General features: G+C 40.0%; 1 protein-coding gene across 2 annotated transcripts; it reads left to right on the top strand.

Annotated features, from left to right (window-relative positions):
* Positions 1-588: 588 nt before the first annotated feature.
* On the top strand, positions 589-22989 carry UBXN2A (UBX domain protein 2A). 2 transcript variants are annotated; one of them, XM_048845648.2, is made up of 7 exons: positions 589-734; positions 5582-5635; positions 7616-7751; positions 12325-12434; positions 14544-14678; positions 18008-18169; positions 21698-22989. In XM_048845648.2, exons 2-7 carry the CDS (start codon positions 5595-5597, stop codon positions 21888-21890), a joined length of 777 nt encoding a protein of 258 aa, XP_048701605.1. In that variant the 5' UTR covers positions 589-734; positions 5582-5594; the 3' UTR covers positions 21891-22989. The 2 variants fall into 2 exon arrangements, with proteins under 2 accessions (XP_048701605.1, XP_048701604.1); XM_048845647.2 differs by lacking the exon at positions 589-734 and adding an exon at positions 2386-2407.
* The last annotated feature ends 1932 nt before the right edge of the window (positions 22990-24921 follow it).

Genomic DNA, 24921 nt, shown 5'->3' with positions numbered 1-24921 from the left:
TTCTTCCACAATGTGCAGTATTTTCATAGGTGCACTTTGCTGTAGTTTCCCTCCTCTCTCATTCTGGACTGGTGGTTGCTTGCTCTCTATTCCAGATGCAGTTGCAGCAGTGGCGTTGGAACAATTTTTATAGTGTGGGTGCTGAGAGCCATTGAACAAAACTGCAGACCCTGTAAAAATATATTAATGGAATATTTTTATTATTCCATTAATTTATTATTAATATAAAAATATATTAATGGAAACCACTTCACGCCAAGGAGTTCCAGCAACCCCTGGTTGCAGCTCTGTAGTGCTTGAGGATGCAAGTGCTTGCTATATGTGTGTAAATGACATATTCCAGGGGATCCGAGGGCTTTAGAATCAGGAATTAAGTCTCACAACCCCTTTCTGTATCCCCCACGTAGGGATTAATCAGAGACCTCCAGCAACCCCATGCAAAGATAACACTGCAGACGAGGAACAAAAACAACCCCAGGCTTGCGTCCCAGCCCCGCGCCTGCCCACCTCCCGGCACCCAACCAATGGGACAAAGGCCCCGACTGCTGAACAGCTGCCGCAGCTACATCCCCACACAGCAATGGAGGACAAAGGGCCGGTCACGTGAGGGAAGCGGGCGCCGCGGGCCCCGCCCCGAACTCCCCGGCCCTGCTGGGTGGGCCGGCCGGAGGGCGCGTGGAACGCGCAAGGTTGATACATTGTAGCGCCCGCCCTGCGGGCTGCGGCGGCACCAGGTGAGCGGGGCTGGGGGGCTGCGCGGGGTAGCGGCGGCGGGTGCGTGACTGCGCGCTGGGGACACAGGGGTGCGCTGCGCTGCGCTTTGTGTCGAGTTCGCGGTGTCTGTCCCAAAGGCGGCCCCAAGCTAGGGAGAGACCTAGGGCGCCCGGATAGAACCCCAGAAAGCGGGGTCTTCTTTCTTGCTGCTCGCTGGCCCCCGCCCCCGGCCTCGGGGATTACTTCACTGGCCGCCCTTCCGTTTTGAAAGTGTGCGGGCGGGATTGCGGGTTGTCAGGGCATGGTGATGAACAGGTCTGACCTTCCTTCCCCTTTCCCCTGGGTTTCCTTGCTCTGCACGGGGAGGTGGCGTCGTCGGCTGGGCTTGGTGAGCTGGGTAGTTGTAAATGAACGAAAAGGCAGGGTACACGCGCCTGCTCATATTCCCTTGTGCCGTTGCTGGCGTTCTCTCGAAGTGGCTGCTGAGTGGGATGCCAGGCGTAGCTTCGCTAAATGACAACAGGACGCTACAAATCAGTCATTCAAGAGAGTCTGGCAGAGCTGTGGTCGCTAGTTATTGCGGAAGAGAAGTTATATCTGAGTTAGGGGATGGTCCTGGCAGTGGATGCAGTACATTGGAGGTTTGCAAGGCTGCCACATCACCCAAATGGATAGCAACATGCATTTAAGGAGGTTGGAATTTTATTTCCCCACCCCCACCCCCCCGGGTGGGTGGTGTTGGTTTTTTTTTTTTCATTTGACAGTTCAGAAAGTGGATATGTGATCCTGTTAGGGTTATAGGTTTATATGTACAAAGGCTAGGGTAGCTTGTTGTATATTTGGATAATTTGTGGCTTATGGTATTGCATGCATGTCACTTTAACTGGAGCTGGTCAAAACTCTTTGGCACAGTGACTTTTTGACCGTAATGAAGATGTGGAAGATAACTGTTTAGGTTAAGACTTTGTGGGGTTTTTGTTATCACCATCATTTCTGTTCTACAAAACAAAAATATTCTCCTTGGGCAAGAATGGAGTGAGAAAACCAAAAGCTGAAAATATTTTCTGGTAGTGTCCTGTTTTTTTTTTTTCTTTCTTAAAGGCATTTGTCTCTTTGTGCTTGTATCTAGTTCTTGTCTCAGACTTAGACTCTTTGGGTCAGGGATTGTATTTTTGTTCTATGTTTGTACAGTCTAGCACAATGAGGTCCTGGTCCATGACTAGGTTCTAAGTGCTATCATAATACAAATGATCAATAATAATAAAACAGATAGTAAATGATTAGTCCCTGCTCCAAAGCATTTATCATCCATTTTAGCAGCTGTAGTAGACCATGTTTTATGCTCTTCCTCTCATGGCTCTGTCACTTCCTCCTCCTAAGGAAAAAAACTTAAATCAGCGTAGCTACTCCCTGAACTCCAGATATGGGGGTGCTAATGTAGCTGTCCTTTGAAACAAGAGAAGCAGTGAGGTTGGATCTGTTTTCCTCACTTGAAACTTAATTTGTAGGAGGATAACAGTTAAACCGAGAAACAGTTTTTATGAGAAATTCTGTACCCACAAGAATGAATATGACAGGTCCCTGTTCCGAAGAGCTTATTGTCTGAGGCCCCAGTCTCATGGTTGGAGTCTAAATGATGGACTTGAGAGACATGTGAGGACGTAATGTACACAAGGAAATATATGAATTACAGGTATGATTACACAGATGTAGATGTGCATGTTTTGATGGCTGAAAAGTTTTTAAAGTGTAAGTGCCCATTTTTGTGAAACTAAGAGTAAATTTATAGTCTATAGTTTTGAGTGATATCTAGAAATGTCCACCAAAAGTTTGACTCTGAGTGAAATTATTTGTGTGAATTCGGTTGATTTAGTCATAATTTAGTATGCTCCTGGGGGAATTCTGCACCAAATAAATAAATTTCTGTGCCAAAAATTAAACTCTATTCACAATATTTTAAAATTCTGCATATTTTATTTGTCAAAATAATACAGTATAATCATGCTAGTTTCAATTTGTTTGGTATTTATTTCAAAATACCTGTCAGCAAGTATGTCTGTAACAATAAAGACAACAAAAAAGATTCAGTAAATATTCTTTGACAAATGGATTCCTTACTAGGCATATTAATACAGAACTTTGAAGAATAATTCATTTAAATTACAACACAGAAACAGATTTCCCACACTCCTCAGAAGCAGTGCAAAGGCTCGGGGTAGTCAGGAGTAACAGAGTCGCTGAGGAAGGTGGAAGTAATTGCTGTGAAGGAGCCCAGGAGTGAACCTGGAGGGTTGTTGGGTGAGGGTGGGAGAAGTATGGAACATTTTTTGGATGGGGAGGGATTGTTAGGGAATTGGGAAGCCTGCCCCATGCAGACCCTGACTGACCCCTAGCCTCTCCATTCAGTCAAGGAACGTTTGCCCATCCCGATGTATCTTTGCACCCATACTCAGCCACCCGTCCTCTCCTGTCCCCATGTGGCCTGCACCTCCCCTCAGTCACACTTCATCCCCATGTGGCTCTGCACTCCTATCCTGCCTCCCTCATCCCATGTGGCTCTGCACCCCCACTCACATTCAGCCCATGGCTCAGTGCTGTCGCCAACTAGCGCCTGTGCTCCTGCCCCAGTTTATCTCTCCCTCACTAGCCCTTCCGAACCCCTGTTCATGTGACCCTTCCCCAGCAGCTCCATGTGCCCACTCTCTATCACCCCACCCTCCATATCCTGTGCCTCCTCAGCTGGCTTCACGGGCAGGGTACTGTGAGAAAAGTAGCCTCTCCTCCTCCCTATCCAGGGCTGGCAGAGCTGGCTGCCCTCTCTTTTGGCACCACAGCAGTCTGTGATGGGCAAAAGGTGTAACCGCAACACGTCTTTGGCAGAAATGTATTTTCCACAGAGAAAAAAAAAATCTGTGAGGGACATGAATTCTGCGCAACTGCAGTGGCACAGAATTCTCCCAGGAGTATCAGAACAAACTTAAGTTCTAGCTCCTATGTACTATAGACTTCCTTGCCAGCAATATCTGTTAGTGCAAGTCACTAATTCCTCCTAATGTTAAAGAATTTGACTTCTCAGACTAAATACTGATACAATCTAAATATAACTAATGTAATTTTTTACTCCAAACTAAATAATTATTCCATTATATAAAGCCAAGTGCGTCTTTCACAGCTGGATAAGTTTGTATACTGCTTCTATAAGTGCAAGGCCTCTTTAGAATAGTAAAAACTTAGTTTTGAAGACTTGCTTCAGCCTGTCAGTGTTTTATAACAATTCTGATTACATTTTAACTTCATTTTTTCATTACTGTCAAATTATGTGGGTTCCAGACTTGAATATTGAATATTCTATACATTTCAACTTGAAGTAAACTTACCTTTGTTGTTTTTAATAATGCAAATATTTTAAAAATGCAGATTTTTAGGTAGGTCAAATATATAAACAAAACTGTCTGTACTACCATAGCCTTGCTTCTATATGTGCTATTACTGCACTGTAAAATGGAGCAAGGACATTTTATATACAGTGTTAAAGGGACACTAACTGTAGTCTTTTGACTGATACAGGAAATATTGCATAATCTAACCAGTTAAAGAAAAGAGTAAATACATTTAGAAATGTATTACAGCAGTATTGATTTCATCTGCTATTTTTGAGAGTGTGTCTGCATTTCTGTTATAAACTTGTTTGTTTTGTTTTTAGGGGTTTTATATGTAAAGATGAGACCATTAATATCCTGTTTAGCATAAATATCTATTTGGTTAACTAAATAGGATTATGAATTTTTGGCTAAGTTTGGTTTTTGTTTTCTCACTATCTAATAAGCTCCAAAAGCAAGTGTAAGTTAGAGGAGGAACACTGATCCTAACTCTTTCTAGTTTTGGACACTTTTGGAAGTATTGTGAGTGTTGTTACCTGTTCTCCATTCTGTAATATCTATGCACAATGTGGTGCTTTGGAGCCTGATCCTGCAAGGTGGTGAGCCCTTTCAACACAGGTGGTGCCCAGCACTTTGCAGGATCAGGCCCTTAAACATGGTTCCAGCCTCACTAGGAATTTTTCTGCTATTTTTGGCGTCTCAGATCTTTATTTTTTATTTTGTTTTTGTGGCTTAATATCGCTCATTGTAGAGAGATCAGGAGATAGCACAAGAACAATATGGTATTTTTCAGTCCTGCTGACTCAGCACATTAATCCTGTATATTTAGTGCTTGAAAATCCAGGATTTAGTCTCTTGCCACATATACAACAGGAATCATGACTTGACATAGCCAGTTTCTGGGACACTGCACCAATTTCTTGAAGAATAGAGAAGCCTTAAGGGAGGAAGTTGAAGGACACTGCATCTTTTGCTTATACGCACTGTTAAATGGAAGGTCATTGATGGAAATAAACTGTTACAAAGGATGCCTGTGATGGCATTATGGTCTTCTGCTACTGTCTGATGACACACTGCTCCCAAAATCTGTGAGAGAAGTTTCAACTAAACATGTGAAAATGAGGATGACTTGTTTTCTAAATTAGCATAAGAACGAGGGGATATTTTTGCATCAATGTTGTGTGGTGTGTTTTGGGGGGGGACTTTTTTGGTGGGAGGTGCATTGAGAAAATGTAATAACCTAATCTTCCTCCTTCTAATGTTTTGAGGGTGAAAAGGGTGCTGGGTATATTCATGATCAAATTAGAAGCCACAGGAAAGCAAAGAACCATCTGGAGACTTAGGAATCTGAAATCTTCCCAAGTGAAGTATCGACACAGAATAACTTTTAACCATAGAGAAACTGTAAACAATTTATAGTCTTCAGAAGTGTGCTACGTGTGTTAAGAATTTTGCCTGTTTCTTAAAAAATTTCTTTTCATAATTAGGGGAAGCAGCAGCATGAAAGATGTTGACAAAATTGGAACTTTAAAAGAAGAATGGTAGGTACTTATTTTTTCTTTGTATGGTTCTGTCCTGTCTTGTACCGTCTGTTTATTAATTCAACATACCATTAATTAATAATAAATCAAACCTTCTGTAACGTCTATGAAAAAATATTATTGATTTAGTGACTATGGTTTGATATGCACGTTTTATTTGGCTCCTGCCTTCAGGAATGAAAGTTGAAATAGAATCCAGTGACATTTTATTACTTTTTTTTTTTCAGGCCAGCACATCTCTTGTTGGCTTGTTTCTCACTGCCTCTTGAAGTGCAAAGCTGCCATAACTAGCCGGCTGGCTAGAGCAAATGTTTCTGCTCCTATTATCCCAAGTCACTGTGCTTTTTTTTTATTATAAAGCACTGAGGAACACTTGCAATTAAAAACAAAAGCACTGTGTTGAAGATCTGTGTTCACTTTGTCCATCTGCTCCACATACATTTAGGTTTTTGGGTTTTTTTTAGAAGAGGGAAATTGCTTTTGCAGAACACTTCTCATAGAACTGCAGACACAAATTCTAAGGGTGGAAGCTTTCCAAGTGGCTGCATGAACATTTATGCTTACAAGTAAAATCATAAATCTGTCTGCCTTTCTGCTTTGACCCATTGGAAGCCTTTACATTATATGTGAAGATGTCTAGTCTTTATGCCTATTAAAACCTTAGACTTTAAGGAAAAACACTGTAAATGCCTTAACAAATGCTTATAGTTCATCTGATCTTTTGTGAGGGGGCAAGAGGGACAATTCATCGTAATGATGTAGTGAAAATGGGGAATGGGGGGGGGAATTGAATTGAATTTTTTCTTGATGTCACTAAACAAGTAAGATTGTTTCACTTTGTTTAAAAATGTTGATCTTGTATCTAACAATTTTTATGCTAATATTCTGCAATGAAGATTCTTGTTAATACAAACAGACCTAATTATCATACTGAGCCATTCAAATGAACAATATTTTTTTCATGAACATTCATTCTAACATGAAGTCCTAATTTAGGAAAAATATTCTATTTTCTTTTATATAAGAGTTGGGATTATTTGAACTGTTTGAAATACTTCCTGAAGTGCTAAATTAAATAAACTTGTCTGAGCTCCTCAGTAATGATTATCGTAGAAGTCAAATAGTGCATGATCCTATCTGAGAACTTAAACCAAGAGGTAATCAGTCATTCAGAATGAACTATCTAGTGTCTAGTCAATAAAAAGACAACATAGTAAAAAGGAGTCTGTGTTCCTTTACACTGTGTACATAGAGGTACATAGCACTGTGGGTGGAAAATTGTACTAGACAGTAAAATGTTTTTGTAGGCTTTCACACCATGCTCATTTCCAGAATATCAAAGCCTTCCGTTGTATACTTCCAATAGGCTAGAGTAGCACTGGGAAACAGCTATATTCAGGTTTATCAAATGCAGTGCTAAAGACCACAAGCATCACAGAGGTTTTAGGGATGTCGGGGTGAAGGGCAAATAACCAGAAAATTAAATACAGGAATGACTGATATAAAGACCATCTTTGTTTTGTAAATGACTTTTGAATTTTATCTCTGAAGAACTTGGCATGTATTTTTGCACAAGTGGCTCAATGAAAGCTAACTCAGACAACCGCGAATGTTTTTCTTAGTAGCAGGGTTGACTTTGACATGCAAGTTTTCTGACTTACTATAGTAACAAGAAGAGATCACACCCTCTCATAGAGTTGGATTCCAAATTTAGAAGCTTCAGTATGGATGAATTTAATTCCCTTTGTACTATCTTTGCATGTCAGAAGAATGGTATAATGTGAATCTGCTATAGGCTGAGCCTTTTCATGAAACGAATAGTGCAGCAAATAAAGCATATTAAAATCGTCCACAAGGCTGTTCTAGTTCCTGTTTTCTAACAAATTACAAAATACATGGGATATGGGGAGGAAAAGACCTTTTTGTATGGAATTTCTTGTGTCCTTTAATGTGTCTCCTTAAATGACTCTTATTTCGTAGGATGTGTAAACAAGGAACTGATGACCAAATTCCTAATGGTACAGAGCAAAGCTGTGAATTTTTTGTTGATAACCTTTTTGAAGAAGCTCAGAAGGTTGGTGCTATATGCATGACGCCAACTAAAGTTAAGACTGAAGTAAGTGGTCAGCCTTTTAATTTGTATTAATTTGTTAACGTGTCAATGTTTTATCATGCTGGGTATAAATTCCAGAACCAATTTACCAGGTGAAGGTAATGTACCAGTAGTAACTACTGAGCAGACTTCCATGTGGAAATCATCTGGTTAACTAGGAGAACTTGACATGGAGATCAAACCCTGTGGAACTGGAGTAATGAACCCTTTGTTCTCAAAAATGATGGAAAAGCATGCAGAAGAGCATCCCCACGGCAGTGCATAGCAGAGAGGAATATGCAACCCAAGGTTTTGATGTTGGACAGAGGTGACAGACAGTGCCATAATGTCTTACACATGTTCCCTCCAAAATGTATTGAGTTTATTTTATGGTGTGCCTAAACTAGTTGAAGAAAACCTCACTATGCTAATGAGAATAATAGTGAAGTCTTCACACATTCTAATTTTAAAAAGTAATAATTCAGTACTAACTGGGATTCTAAAAGTCTATTAGTCAGTTTTGGGCTACTTAAGTGTCTGGAAAACTGGTTAAATAATAACTTTAGTTAAATCAATTTAAAAGTGCCTTGAATCAATATAAGAGTGTGTCCACTTGAAGGATTTAGCTGAATCAGTTTGTACACTGATTAAATAGGTACAAATTATTTTTGGGTAGATAAGGCCTAAATGGACAGTGAGCAGATGAGAAATGAGATGTGACAGTTGGATGCTTGGCACTGGTCTGTAGCTCCATGTGTCTTGTTTTGTCTCTCTCTCACACTCCCTATTGTTGCATGGGGATTGGGAGGGATACGAGATAACAGGCCTTTTGGAAAAAGGAAATTCCAAAGAAGAATTTGGAGGATGTAAGGGTCTTGATACGGCACCTTCACGTTTTAAAAGTATTTATAAAGGAGTATAATTTGGCTGGGTCCCCTACTCTCTTTAGGTGGACCATGCTAGAAGGCGAGCATTAGCCACCACCAATTTGGTAAACTTAATGTACCCTCTCTACACACATTCCCCCACCAATCATACATCATTTGAATGCCTGTTATGTCTACTTTGTTGTGAGGTATTATGTTGTGCCGTTACCATAGAAATGGGGATAAACAATTAAACCATCAGTATGTTTAAATATTTGCATTCATTCCTGTTAGTTTTATGACTGTATTATTTCAAGACATAACACTGGATTTCTTTGGGACCTCAAAGCATCACGACAGCTATCTAAAGGATAAAACAAAATCTAATCATTTGTACAGGTATCATTGAAATGTAATAGCGCTGGTGATATTTTTAGACAACATCACTATCATCTTGTTCACCAGCATGACTCTGTCAAAAGTGTGTGGGTTACCACAGTCTTCATTGACTTTGCTGCACAGAACTGTGTACATGCCAAGATTGTTCTAACTACGGACACAATTGATTATGCAGTGACCCCCTACTGGTACAGGCACAAATAAGGTCTTGTAGAAACTCAGACGCCATTGGGCCCTTGCAGAATACAGGAAGTAGTTCATCATCCATATTTTTCCATCCATGTTGCAATGGTAATTCAATATCTGGTTTACCTATGTGCAAAGAAATCCAAATGGTTGTTTGTCAAGATGCTCTTTTGGTATGCTCTTAAAAAGTCTCCTTATGTGGTGGGAGTTTGGCCCCGACCTGTCCTTCTTTTGATGCCTAGATTGAGGTTTAAGAAATTCAGGTCTCTATGGGTCTTTTATTTCTCGTTCTTCTCATACAGCACTGCACTAACCACTTGTTCATTTGAAAGCTGTTCATCAGGCTCACTTGCCAGAAGAACATCCACAAAACATTTGGATGATTTAAATTCCTGCTGCAGATTACTAGCAGCTTGAATAGCATCAGCTAATTTTATTGTGCTGCATAAAACAATCGTAGACTTTCTTTGACCTTGCTATGTATGGAATGAATTTGCAGAAGGGGGCTGGAGGGTGGTTTCTAAACTTGCCGGTAATTTGCTATTGGAATAGCTTGCAGTTTCTACATCTGAGGAAAGTAGGGTTTTATACCTTTGTAGCAGCTTGGACAGAAGAACCTTCTTGTACATAAAATCATTGTCTGCATGTTATCAGCTCATTGAAGAGTCAATGTCATAAGGTGACTATTGTTACAGTGTAACTAGATAATGTTGCTTTAAGATTAATTTTATTCAAGTAGGAAGAAAGGCCATGATGAGTGATTAAATTGCATCCTTAGCAATTAAGTCTTAAGTTCTGCACAATGTCATCTCGTCTTTGAAGTGCTGCCTCTCTTATATTGGTTGCTCTTTCAAATGTTTTCTATTTTATGAAGTGGTGGTGTAGTTCTGTTGGTCCCAAGATATTAGAGAGACAATGTGGGTGAGGTAATATCTTTTATTTGACCAATTTCTGTTGGTGAGAGAGACAAGTTTTGAGCTTACGCAGAGCTTTACGTTCAGTCTTTTTCTCAACCACCTTGTCTCCCTATTTTATGGAGCTTTTCTTGTTTTCTCAAGCAAACAATGTAGCGGGACCAGTGGCTCAAAGACCTGCTTACTCTAGTGGCTATAGAAGCTGGTGAACATATAATGCTCTGTGATCAGATTTAGAGTCTGTTTTCTTTCCTGGTTCAATACAACTCTGACATGTGCCATGTTCTACTTGCTCGTATATTTCTAAAAGCAACCCCTGTGATAGAGAATTGGTCTATTTAAACATCATCTAAACTAGAAAATTAATTCAGTAGCTGCCAATACAATTAATCTCTCTTGGCTTTTGCTGCCAGCACCACAGAATTCTGCCCAGCACTGGTGGCTTAGGACAGGTTTACATTCTTTTGATTTTTCTTGACAAATAACACACTTCTCAAAGTTTGTGGAGTCTCTTTCTCTTTAAGATATTTGTAGCCTCATGTCTACATATTCTGTAACTTCCATATAGAGGTAAAATACCCAGTGTATATTGTTGGTAGTGCAACACCACTACCTCCAAATACTCACCAGCAACCACACACCACACAACAGAACCACTAACCCAGGAACCTATCCTTGCAACAAAGCCCGTTGCCACCTATGTCCATATATCTATTCAGGGGACACCATCATAGGGCCTAATCACACTATCAGAAGCTCGTTCACCTGCACATCTACCAATGTGATATATGCCATCATGTGCCAGCAATGCCCCTCTGCCATGTACATTGGCCAAACTGGACAGTCTCTACGTAAAAGAATAAATGGACACAAATCAGACATCAAGAATTATAACATTCAAAAGCCAGTCAGAGAACACTTTATTCTCTCTGGTTACTCGATTACAGACCTAAAAGTGGCAATTCTTCAACAAAAATACTTCAAAACCAGACTCCAATGAGAGACTGCTGAATTGGAATTAATTTGCAAACTGGACACCATTAACTTAGGCTTGAATAAAGACTGGGAGTGGATGTGTCATTACACAAAGTAAAACTATTTTCCCCCCCACTGTTCCTCACACGTTCTTGTCAACTGCTAGAAATGGCCCACCTTAATTATCACTACAAAAGAGTTTTTTTCTCTCCTGCTGATAATAGCTCACCTTACCTGATCACTCTCGTTACAGTGTGTATGGTAACACCCATTGTTTCATGTTCTCTAGATATAAAATCTCCCCACTGTATTTTCCACTGCATGCATCCGATGAAGTGATCTGTAGCTCACGAAAGCTTATGCTCAAATAAATTGGTTAGTCTCTAAGGTGCCACAAGTACTCAATTTCTTTTTCCTGGTAGTTTAGTTGTGGAAAAAGGGTCATGTCCTCTGTAGGCAGGACTAAAGTCTTTCCTACATCTTCTGGATTTGTGGTCTATGGAGACAAGGGTAGAAGTAGATTCAGTGGATCAAGCTTTTGCATATAAAACTTATGAGCTTGTGGGACAATTTCACTCAAATTCTACTTACTGGTAGAATAGTTTGTGTTTTATATAGAAACTTTTATCTAAAGATCCATAAAGCACTTGACAAACATGACTCGCAGTACCCCTGTTAGGAAGGTGATTATTATTACAGATGGCAAACAGAGACGATCTTCAAGTGGCTTGTTCAAGATTACAGAGCAAATGAGCCAGATAAAGGAATTAGCTGCAGAAATCCTGTGCTCTAACTTCTCTCTCGACCACCCCTCTCAAAATTAAAGTGAAAACCGAATGTTGAATGATGCAAAACCTAGGATTCTAGATCTAGCATTTCTCAAGATCAGGGTTGTTTACTTTTTTATTGGCCACGCCGTGGCATGGGGTGGGAAGACAAAGATGGTAACTGTAATAATGTGATTGATAAAGTCTTGCCTTGTGAACTTTTTAACCCAAAGGCCTTTTAGCATTCTGATTCTGCTTTTTAGAGGTGTACGGTCTTCTGCTCTCAGGTCTAGAAATGTAGATCTTTAGAAATGTCATTTTTGTCCCTTGCTGTTGCTGTGTTTTGTACTGGCACTTGCCCAAGATGGATTATAGCGAGACTTGTGCCAGTGTAATTTTTCAGTCCCTTGAGTGGGTGAGCTAAAATCATAAGGAGATGCTAGTATACTGAGTTGTGTTTTCCCATGACTTCATTGTTTTTACTTCACAGGCTGATATAATTATTAAACTATGGAAAAATGGATTTACAGTAAATGATGGTGAACTTAGAAGCTACAAAGATGTTGCAAACCAACAGTTCTTGGATTCAGTTAAAAAAGGGTAAGTGAGCTTTGTCTGCTGAGCCGGATTGTGTTCATGCACTTCGTACATTATACTCTAATGCTGCATGAGCTTGTAACACAGTTGCTTTGTTTATACACTCCGACAGCAGTGTATGAATTTATACTGCAGTTGTCTAAACTGGCCATTAAGGGTATGTCTGCGCTGCAGCTGGAAGGCATGATTGCCAGCTCAGGTAGGTAGACGCATGCTGGCTCAACTTGAGCTAGGACGCTCAAAAGATAGCCGCGTAAATGCTGTGGCACTGTCGGCAGCTCAGGTTAGTCACCTGAATCCAAGCGTACCCTGCTCCCTGGGTCTGAGCTTGGGCTAATAGCCCAAGCCGCTGCCTGTGCCTAAACGTCTACCCTGCTGTCTTTAGCATGTTAGCTCAAGTTTATCTACCCATGCTGGGCAGCACACCTCCCAGTTGCAGTGAAACCTAATCTAATGCCTGGTCTACACCTACACATTAAATTGACCTAGCTATATTGCCCAGGGCTTTGAAAACCTGTGTGCCCTGGGCGACATAGTTAGGTTGACCTAACCCCCGTTGTAGATGCGTCTAGGAAGAGTTCTGTCGACACAGCTACCACCTCTCAGAGAGGTGAATTAACTACATTGACAGAAGAGTTTTTTTCTTCCTCAATCTAGGAACCATCTACAGTACAGTACTGCAGCACCATAGCTGTGCCACTATGGCTGCTGTAGTGTAGACCTATTCTAACACTGCAAGAATTAATGTCCAGCCAATATAGTAGCTTTTAGATGCTATGGTTAGTCACTCAAAAGTCCTGAAATAGACAACAGAATCCATGCCTTGAAGATGTTACTCTAAAGGTACAATACAGAATAGAGGACAAGATCAAGTGCCTGCCGGTAGTTGCAGCTGAACTGCTATATGAAACAGATTGATTAACTTGAGTGTAGACCAGGCAGTACTCAAATCGTGCTTTCGTTGTGGATACTCGGACTGCTCAAGTTTGAGGCGTGTTGGTGGGACTTTTGCGGCGGGGGGGGGGACATCTGCGGCCACTGCCCATGAATTTTTATAAAACTTAAGGTTGGTCAGGGTTTCAGTCAATTACCTGTCTCCCCCCTGCCCCCATACTAATTCACTATTTAAGCAAAATCTAAATCAAGGTAAACTTTTTTTACAGCTATATGAATTTATTTAACCATTGTCTTTTAAATTACAAATCTTCCTTTCCACATTGTTTCAGGTCTAATTCAGTGTTAGCAGCACTTCAAAAACATTGTTTCATAAATATGCTATAAAATCATTCTTCTCTGTGAATGCAACATACAAGAGTATGTGCTCCTATCCATAATCACAATGAGCAGCCTGTCATTAGCTGGGAAAGTACACAACTCTGAATCTATAAATACCCATATGCTGCTAGGGGAAGACGAGGTGGGTAGGGTGGACAAGCTTATCTTCTAGTGAAATAATTACAAACTGTAAACTTTCAGATGATCCCTGGAAGGTAGTTAAATGTGAATAGAATATTGCTAGTCAAACAGTGTTTAATTCACTGAAGATCCTAGATATTCGTGATACTCTATAGAAAATACTAAAATACATACCTTACTTTGCTTACTCTATAATTACACCTGTTAATCAAATGAGTTTCCATACTATCTGTCTTAAAAAGGAATTCTGTACCAGAAAGGTGGTCTTTAACCCATTACCAAAGAATTAACATGCTGTAATGGTGTCTAGTATTAACATTTCACAATTTTTATTAAAGATACTGGTATTACATTTCTTTGTGTTTTGATATTTCATAATATATTTTAAAACTGAACTGTAGTTTACACAATACCCATGATGTGTTGTCTTTGCTTTTTTAGTTTTTTCACTTCCTAGTTACCTCATAATTCAGTAATTTGCAATGGATGCCTAGCTCATCAGTGTGATTTACAGATTATGCTGAGTATGTGTTAGTAAAATAGCTGCAGTGTCGCCAACTCCTTTTTGTATGGATGAGCCAGCCACATGTTAATCAGAGCTGTGTTTCAGTTTTTAGACCAAATATTGTTACGGTCTTTTCCTCACATACAGAGAGCCTTATTTTAATTTTATATGTATTGGATTTTTTTTTAAAGGGAGTTGCCAATTGAGTTACAAAAGACATTTGATGATGAGGTGGATGTGAATGTGGAAGATAAGAAAGACGAGGTGTATGTGTTAAAGAAGCCAATATTTCACCCCTTTTCTGGACAAGGTTACCGGTTAGGCAGGTGAGTGGTCTAATGGGATGTATGCCTTCTGAGTGGGTTGAGGTAGGGGAATAACTCATATCTTCATCCTTTGTGTGCTATCTATGGAGAAAATACTACTAATGACGCTATCCTGCCATACAAGGATTTAAATGAAACACTGAATTTCCTCTTTAAAAGCAAACTATGCAAGACGCAGTCTATGAAGAAAAGGTGAATATGACATTCATTGAGAGGTTAGGACAATGGGCAAGAGGATCTTGACTAAATGAGCAAGTTCCCTGGTATTCAGCCATGTAATTTATCCCAGTAAAATAGTGTTTAAAATTACTGCTGCATACATTAAACTGATTATTTTTCTTTTTAATTCCCATCTATTTAGTGTATAAATTCTAATGATAGTTTTAAAACTAGACTGAGCTTATAAATGCTACAAATGGCATTGTGGTTTGGAGGATTGATTTTTGAGGATAGACACACCAGGAGCTTCTGAATGCTAAACCCAGAGATGCCACCTGAGTGCTGATCTGGGTACCTCTCTGCCTGCGTTTCTGTCTGTGAAATAGGGATATTGCTTACCACATGGGAGCACTGTGCAGATTGTCAGCACAATCCTTTGACAAATGTAACTATGTATGTGCCTCTTATTTCCAATAACCAGTCTAAAAATATCCCAACTGATAGCTGCTCTTGTGATTCTAAACGAATTAGTGATAACTCTGTGCTCTAAAATACAGTAATAAAGTAGATGGTTTTTCATAACCCTGATCAGGCCTGATTGATAGCTAAGTCCTTGCCTCAGAGTCCATAATTAACACTTGTTGTTAATTCAGTTGAAGTTGTATCAATGCTCCAAATTGTTTCACACACATTAAATTGCCTGTTAAAATGATGTCTGCAGATATGGAGGGAGAAATGGCAATGGCGAAACTTTTTGGGTAAATATGAAAGCAGCCACCAAAATTGAGATAAATAGGAAAAGCAAAATCTGGCCTGAATAGTGCTGGAATTTGACTACATGGTTGAGACAGATTGCTGACTTAAGTGGTAAGAGGCAGGGTTGTTGAGTTATTTGTTGTGCTTTGTCATGCCTATAGCACAGGGGTGGGCAAACTATAGCCCACAGGCTGGATCCGGCCCATCAGGGCTTTAGATCCGGCCCGCGGGATTGCGCTGCACTGCTCCCGGAAGCAGCTGGCACCATGTCCCTGCAGCCCTGGGGGGGCTCAGTGTGCTGCCCTCACCTGTGGGTACCTCCCCCCACAGCTCCCATTGGCCAGCTTTTGGGGGAAGGTACCAATGGGAGCTTTGGGGGGAGGTACCCACAGGCAAGGGCAGCGGGCAGAGCCCTCTGCTCTCCTTCTCCCAGGGGCCGCAGGGATGTGGTGCTGGCTTTCCGGGAGCAGCACAGGGCCAGGGCAGGCAGACAGCCTGTGTGCACCGCTGCCACCTCGGAGCCGCTCCAGGTATGTGGCGCTGGGCCGGAGCCTGCACCCCTACCCTGAGCCCCTTCCTGCACCCCAATCCCCCTTCCCTGACCCCCTCCTGCACTTTGCACCCCCTCCTCTGCCCCAACCCCTTCCTGCACACCGCATCCCCTCCCGCACCCCAACCCCCTGCCCCAGCCCTACATCCATGGACCTGCATACAATTTCCTGACCCCCATGTGGCCCTTGGGCCAAAAAGTTTGCCCACCCCTGCTATAGCAAGTAGTAATCCTGCCTTCCAACAGACAAACTAAAATCTGGAAACATGCTATTCTTAAACTTCTTTGTGTTCTGTTTACAAGTTTCATACAATGAAACATTTTACTACTTGCTCAGCATTTTTGTTAAGGTTTGCAAGTTTAAAATGTCCCCTCCCTCCCCCCCATTAGTCGAATCAATGGTATATTTTAGCTTGTTTTCTTTGTAACAGTAGTAAATATCATGCTAGTCTTGGAAACCTAAACAATGCTTGGGGGTGAGTGGGGCGGTGTTATGCACTTGTCTTCATAAACTAAAACAGTTGCTATCCTACAGAATGTTGTGATTCATTAAGGCAGGTATTCATTACTACTGAGAGAAAGGGTGCTATTTTCACTGATATAGGAAGGGACAGAATTCCTAAGGAGAATCATGGGCTATTGATGCTGTAGTCCAGGATCTACTCCAGTGTGACTTCAGCTGCACTATACAATTTAGGTCTGGTCTACGCTAAGAGTTAAGTTGACCCATCTATGTCTTTCAAAGATGTGAAAAATTCACATCCCTGAGCAGTGTACTTAAGCTGACCTAACACCCAGTGCAGATAGATTTGTTAGATTTAGATGTATTTCTGTTCTCCCTCAATGCTGCACACTCAACATTTTACTTTTGTGGTTTGGAGAACCATTGTAGATTAATTAGGTGCTTTAAGGTTAAGCAAGAGCAACAAAAAGAGAACAAAACAGCAGGATTGAGAAAAGAGAGTAGAAAGGTGGATTGGTACAGATGGATGACTGCTGACAGGTGATTTTAATACTGATTTTGAATAATCAAAATAACCTGTAAGACTTTGGTTTTTTCCATTGTACCTCTGTGTTTTACCTAAACCCTAACTATTTGTAGTCTAAGTGCAAAATATCTCTGATCAGCATTACATGTTGTATATAGTTGTAATCTATCAGCCATGATACAATTAAAAAGTTAGGCCACATAAATAGAGGAAGCCATATTTAACCCTTAATATCTAAAATTATTACATTGGTGGACCACTTATTGCAAGTATGTTTATAATTTATAAGATTTAGTACTAGCCTTTTTTTCAGTGTTTAGAGATTTATTCTACAACACTTAGAGCAGAGCATCACTAATGGGTGATGTGTAATCTATTTTTTATGCTTTATAAAAGGTTAAGTACCACACACATCACAGTTAAGCCCTCCAACAAATTACTGTTAGCCTGCAAATTCTTCAGTCAAACTCCTGAAGGTGTTACTTTATTTCCTCCCAGTGAAGGATATATAGGCAACAGAACATCAAGTCCTATTATTTAGGCATTTAATTCTACATCTTATCTTTATCACTTAAATCTCTCTCTGTCTCTTAATGAAAATAAAGATTATTTTAAATTATTTAACAGAAATAGGATATTCTCTCCCTTACATCATGTTTGAAGTTGTCAAGTCGAAGAGTTGTTGCATCTCTCTAGTAAAGCCTCAACTTTAATTTGTATTCCTAGGCTTGCTGCACATCTGTTAGTACACTCTGACAGGATTTAGAACCTCCTAGAAATGTTTTCGTTCAGTCAAAAAAATAGAAGAGGTAATGACTATTCTAGCTTATGATTTTATGTGGACTGCATAATCTTTTTTTGGCTCTTCTTTCCAGTGCGACTCCAAGAATAATTTCTAAAGTGAAAAAGGACCTTGAAGCTGAGAACAAAAGGCCTCTTCCTTCAGTAACACTAAACGATTTGGAACCAGTCACTAATATCCAGATCTGGTTAGCAGATGGGGAAAGGATAGTACAAAAGTTTAATGTTTCTCATAGGTAAGATTTATCTTATCACTATCCTATATAGGACTTGGAGGTGATTATCCCATTAACCCTTTTACACTAATACATCTAGAAATTCTTTAAGTATTTATATGGCCTCTCATCATCTGAGTTCCTCTCAGATACACAAAAATAAAGATGACTTTTTTTGTCCTTCCAAGCCTGTAGGAGAAACCAATCAAGTGCTGTATGTACCCGTGTGCGGCAGAAGGGAAAACAAAACATAACTGCCAATGAACGTAATAGACTGCCAAGTTAATTGATCAAGATCTGCGTAATACCAATTTATCAAGGCATAACTGTTGAATTTTTGTCATTTTACTGGCAGTTAAGTGTTTTTGAGGTGTCTATAATTCCTTGATGCAGGTTCTGTTATAGGGGATCTTTTAGGGACAGTACAGATTTTTATTGTTTAGTTTTAGTTTATCCTTTTTTGTACAGCTTACTTATTTTTAAGACCATCTGTCTTCAAAAAAAACAAGTGTCTTCCAGGAAGTTCTTCCAAAGAATTTTTATGAGAAACTCACTAATAAAAGCAATTGATTGCTCATGGCTGGGATTAAACACTAGTGGCAGGTGAGGATGGGGTGGACAGCACGACGGACGTGAGGCCTTGAAAAATCCACTTGCCTGGATCAAGTAGAAAGCGTTCCCTGGTAGATGCCATCAGTGTCTAAGTGCCTAAGCTTTCACTCTTTAAAATTAAATAATTTTTTTCTAGCCCTTATGGTTGCAGAGAGAACCTTTCAGATATGAACTTATTCTAACCCAGTGTCTGCAGACTTAGGAAGAGGATTCAGAGCCGCTGCTGCTCGTAGCTTTCCTGAGCTTCAGCAGAGGTGAAAAGGACCCGTCTCATCAACTTTCATTGCTGCTATTGAGAACCCTGTGGGCAGCAATGATCTGGGCAGATTCAGATTGATTGTGCTGCTGAGGCAGTCTGCTGGTGAGGAGGGCCCAAAAACTGAGGCTGGAGGGGAGAGGTAGAGTAGCAGAAATGCACACCCCACAAAGCAGCCAGGAAACTGAGGGAGAAGAACAGTAGTGGAAATCCCATCCACCCTTGCATCAGCTGGAAGATTGAAGTAAAAGGTGAAAAACAGGAGACAATGTTTCTCGTCCCTCTCAGCAGTCAAAGGGAGTTACGGGAGGTGATCCAAATTTTAAGAGAAACCCCAAAGCAGGGTCCAGGGTCAGAACACTGGTGGAAGCCCAGCATCCTGCAGGGGGGAGAGCACTCATCTAGGTGTCTGTCCTGACAGTGTGGGTGGAACATTTCAAACCAGTCTGTGACTAATTTGTCTACTGGGTGTCTAGTAAAACTTCCAAGCCCTGCAAGGGGCTCTGATAAAGCTGTAGTCAGGGTACACATGTTTTTTAGGGGAAAGTAGGATCAATTACTAAAGGAGATTAGGTTGAAGAACTACAACCTTCAGTGACCTTTTCCTATAATTTACTATGCTGATAACACAACTGTAATATATAGAATGAATATCTTGTGCTATACATCTCTCTGAAGTAATCATAAAGCTTACCTTCAACACCAGGGTTGTATTGCTCTCTCTAGTACACTGTATATTGGTTTATACCCAGTCAGGATGGCAGCCTGTAACTGCTTAGTCTATCTCTGAATTCATCAAGATACTAGAAGTCTGAGAGGATCCATTTGTTAGTGTTCACTGTCTCTAAAGGTCTCTAAAGTCATAGAATCCAAATCAGGCCATTACTATAGTGGATCGTTATTATTAATGAGGGGTGCGTTTGCATTTTGATTATTAAACCTTTTATTGGCGGGCTCAATATTTTTCCTATTCCAAAATATATAGGATTAAAATTCCTAATATGTTTTCATCCTAGTGCAAATAGATTCATCTTAACAGTTCTTCAGACCAGTCTTATCTGACAGATTGTAGTTGGTATGAGTAGAACATCCCCTTTCACATAACCATATTGTCAGAAAACATTTAAAAGTGTTCTTCTATCATAACTTGTGTATATGCTAGGGTACCGATGAGCTTCTGTGGTCTGTTGTACATATACATGCTGTCAAGGTTGCTTCCTCACTCTGAACTCTAGGGCACAGATGTGGGGACCTGCATGAAAGACCCCCTACGCTTATCTTTACCAGCTTAGGTTAAAACTTCTCCAAGCTACAAACTGTTTTACCTTTTGTCCTTGAACCTTTATGCTGCCACCACCAAAGTGTCTAACAAACTATTCACAGGGGAAGTGCCCACTTGGAAATGTCTCCCCCCACCTCCGATATCCCCCCCCAAGCACTACACCCCCTTTCCTGGGGAAGGCTTGATAAAAATCCTCACCAATTTGCATAGGTGAACACAGACCCAAACCCTTGGATCTTAAGAACAATGAAAAAGCAATCCGGTTCTTAAAAGAAGAATTTTAATTAAAGAAAAAGTAAAAGAATCACCTCTGTAAAATCAGCATGGTAAATACCTTACAGGGTAATCAGATTCAAAACATAGAGAATCCCTCTAGGCAAACCCTTAAGTTACAAAAAGACTCAAAAACAGGAATATACATTCCATTCAGCACAACTTATTTTATCAGCCATTTAAACAAAACAGAATCTAACACATATCTAACTAGATTGCTTATTAACCCTTTACAGGAGTTCTGACCTGCATTCCTGCTCTGGTCCTGGCAAAAGCATCACACAGACAGAGAGGACCCTTTGTGTCCCGTCATCCCCCCTCCCCCCCCGTCCCCTGCTTTGAAAGTATCTTGTCTCCTCATAGGTCATTTTGGTCAGGTGCCAGCAATGTTATCTTAGCTTCTTAACCCTTTACAGGTGAAAGGGTTTTTCCTCTGGCTAGGAGGGATTTAAAGATGTTTACCCTTCCCTTTATATTTATGACACATGCGCTGTAGTTAAAAATAACAGATAGAAATTTTAAGGCAATTTCAAGGGACTTGTCTTTATGGTACTATGATATTCTTAACCATTATTATCATAAACATGTTTTTTCATTGGAGAGGGCCAGAAAATGGCTAAAAGCACTCTATAGTATGTGCTGCTGCTGTGTTTAAGTTAAGGGAAAAAACATTGTGCTTCTGACCTTAAATAAGTTCAAGTGTAAATTCCACAACTTCCATATCTAACATGAATTTAGTGCTGGTGAAGAGTCCTGGGTGATGTGGCTGAAGTCACAGAGCAGGTAGAATTTCAGGGTATTCTATGTGCAGAATTAAGGAGAAACCAGAATGAAGGCACGTTCAGCTAGCATGCCAGTTGCTGGGTCATAGTGAATGCTGTGGGAATGTATTGTGTAGATTACATATAAGGGTTTATTGCAACTCATGGCTGCAAAGGAGAGTACAGTAGTATATAAAAACTAGTTCCACTAGCAGTGCAAGAATCATACTTTGGAAACTGCCACAGAGCCTGCATGTATGCTGCATTGTGTGCATGACTTGTGCTCACCCCCACACCTCTTGAAAACAATTGACTCACATGCTTAGCAGCATTTTAACTTGCTGGATATTCTTTTTCCTTTTCAGAATAAGCCATGTCAGAGACTTCATAACAAAATATCAAGGATTGCAGGGAAGTGTCCCCTTCAGCCTGACCACATCTCTTCCTTTCCTAGAGCTGCTGGATGAGACTCTCACTCTGAAGGAAGCTAACTTGCAGAACGCTGTTATAGTTCAGAGACTTCAGAAAACAACTGAGCCTTTCAGAAGTTTATCATAGTCTTTGGTTTTAAAAGTACCTTGATTATGACAGTAGAACTGCTGCTGCAAGTAATGGCCAAAAAACCATAAAGACTTACCCAAACAAATTAGCTTTCAACTCACCAAAAGGCTACATATAAGTTGAACTTAGCTAGACAAAACCAAAAAAAAACCTGAACAGCAATATCTGGACGCACTGTATCATCTCCACAAAGCTGCACTCTTCTTAAAGAGCAAAATGTGTGTGTTGTGCTGTAGTTTGCGGTATTTTCTAACCATTTCAGTGTTTGGAGACCAGCAATAATGAAGCAGAGGTAACCTAGTAAGACGGAGCCCATCATCTAAGTTCCTTCTAGCTAGAAAGCACTAATGGCCTTTTAAAGGGATGTTTGGGTTAAAATCATGAGTCGAAAAGACTTGTGTTACTAATAGCATTTTAAGTGAAAATTAAGTCTTATTTTATTTTTTCACTTCAGTTTGGACAGAGAAACATGAGTGAAACCAAGTGGTTTTGTTTCAATCAGTCAATTTCAGGTTGTGATTTTTCTTACACTAATGTTTATCATTGAAGCATCTGTAATCTAGACTTGCATTTAAACACTTTTCACTATTTCCATAGAAACTCTTAAAGAAATTATGAAAAGCTATTGCAATTAAGTTTAACAATCTAAATTTTGGGACTTCCCTTTCAAAGCCTGTATTACACTTGTGCACATGGGAACATCTGAAGACAAGAATGAGTTGGCTCCTTTGCATGCTGTACGTGAGGTGATACAACGTAGACTCCTGAGGTTTGCTATTACTAATGGTTGAAATAGCTGCTTGCCTCACTGGCAGCTCTGTTCCCATCCCCAAGACATGGAATGTCATGACAGGTGTCCTTTGAACTACATGTGCCACTAGCTGCGTAATCTATTCTGACACATGTAAGACACAAGCATGACGCCCAATAATTTTAACAGTAGACTAAAGATGGCTACAGAGAAATATATAGTTAAAATACAAACTTCCATCTATGCCAAATTGCCAGATATGGGCAGAGTTAATTTGCACATGTAAGTCTTCCAGTAACATTTTAAAACCCTTATTTGGCAATAAAGCGGCTTCCTTCTCCTCTGTTCATTTGTTTGTTCTTTATATCAATCCTCACTTTCTGTTTAAGTTTGGTTTATTTTGCAATGTATAAAATATGCCTGTCGTCGTGCTTTTAATTCGTGTCCCCATGGCCAATTACAATTAGTATGCCATACATTACCTGTTGAGAAACCAGTAGTTTCCAGTTTGCATGAATCATTAAGTTTAGTAGTGTGTGGATTTGTGAATGGAGCCCTAAAGGTCCGTTGGATGTGATTTTCCTGGACCCTTCAATGAAGAGTAACTGGTTTTGTGCTGCATTCAAAAGGGGAAATTGTTTGGTTTAATACTTGTATTCACTACAGTTAAGTGAGAGGGTTTGTTTTTTGGGAAATATACAATTACGGCACTGCAGTGACCTTAGTTCTGCATAAATCCAAGAATTTTTGAACCCTGGCTGACTTGCTTGTTTTGCTACATCATCCATACTGAGGTATGGGTGAAGCTGTCCAGACAACGTGCATGGTATGGTTTGAAATTTAGCTTTGCAGTAATCATTCAATGGAGAGACAAGTTCAAAAAATGATCTTTTTAAAAATTACCACTTTTTTTACAAATTTATTTTGCACCACTTAACAAAATTAATTACTTTTCATTCAGCTTGGATAACACAAAAGTACAGCTCAGTTTTGCTTACTGTTAATTTCACTTGCTGACTCCTGTTAGCACAGCACATGGAATGTTCTGTTGCAAGCATTCTCTTTTTGACCCTGATGGTAGTAAGGGTTCTAAAACCACTCTCCTTTCATTTTCTAACAAAATGGAAGTTTGGGTGCAAAACATGCTAATAATTCCAATCCTGGTAGGAACTGTGCAACTAAATCAGGTACACTCCTTTAAAATAAAAAAGTGAGTACAGTAGACACCTACAGTGGTATATCTGACTTCTAATTTGCAGAGCCACCTGTAAGACGGGGGATTCTAAAATTCAATGCATTTGAATCTCTACTATAAAGCTATAGGTATAGGAAAATGCATGCATTTGATCATAAAAGGTCAATGTTCTGTTACATAGAATGTGCATGACACCTCTAAATAGCAGGATCCTGCTCCTGCATGTCTATATGAAATATCTCCTATTGTACCACCTTCTGTTAGTGAAAGAGACAAGCTTCTGAGCTACACAGAGTTCTCCAGGTTTAGGAAAGGAGTTATATATGCAATGTAGACATTTAGTAAGAAGAGTTAGTGCAACACAATTGAAGTACACAAAATCAGATTAAACATAGGCAGCTGTTCTTTCCAAAAACATGCTAGTAGGGTAAGGAGCAGTGTATTATTACTACATTGCAATACTTGTTCACTTTTATGCTACCCACTCCCTACAAAAAGAAAAGGAGTACTTGTGGCACCTTAGAGACAAGCCAATTTATTTAAGCATAAGCTTTCGTGAGCTACAGCTCACTTCATCGTAAGTAGCTCACGAAAGCTTATGCTCAAATAAATTGGCTTGTCTCTAAGGTGCCACAAGTACTCCTTTTCTTTTTGCGAATACAGACTAACATGGATGTTACTCTGAGATCTACTCCCTACAAAGGTTAGAGTATCTCTCTCTTTGGTTATGGGCTCTGTGGTGGATTATAATCTGCATTTTTTTTTTTTGAAACAATGATTGTAGCTGCAGTTGCAAAAAATACTTTAAATAGTACAATGGTTGTTTGTGAATCCAAAGCCTTAACATAATTTGGAAAGTCAAAATAGCCTAGAGCAAAATGACTGAAAGATACTCTAACCTCTCTCCCTCCTGCAACAAAGGTACAATTTAAGCAAGAAACTGAAAGTGAGGTTAGACACCTGCATTTGTGTATTATTCCTCTGCTTCTGTATTTAAACACCTGGAAACACTAAAACTAAATTAGAAATTGCTTCATGTGCTTGTGTTTAAAAAAAAAAAAAAATTTTTTTTTAAATGGCGC

Source organism: Caretta caretta, chromosome 3, assembly GCF_965140235.1.
Source record: "Caretta caretta isolate rCarCar2 chromosome 3, rCarCar1.hap1, whole genome shotgun sequence".
Lineage (NCBI taxonomy): Eukaryota > Metazoa > Chordata > Testudines > Cheloniidae > Caretta > Caretta caretta.
This window is presented reverse-complemented; position numbering and strand designations above follow the sequence as displayed.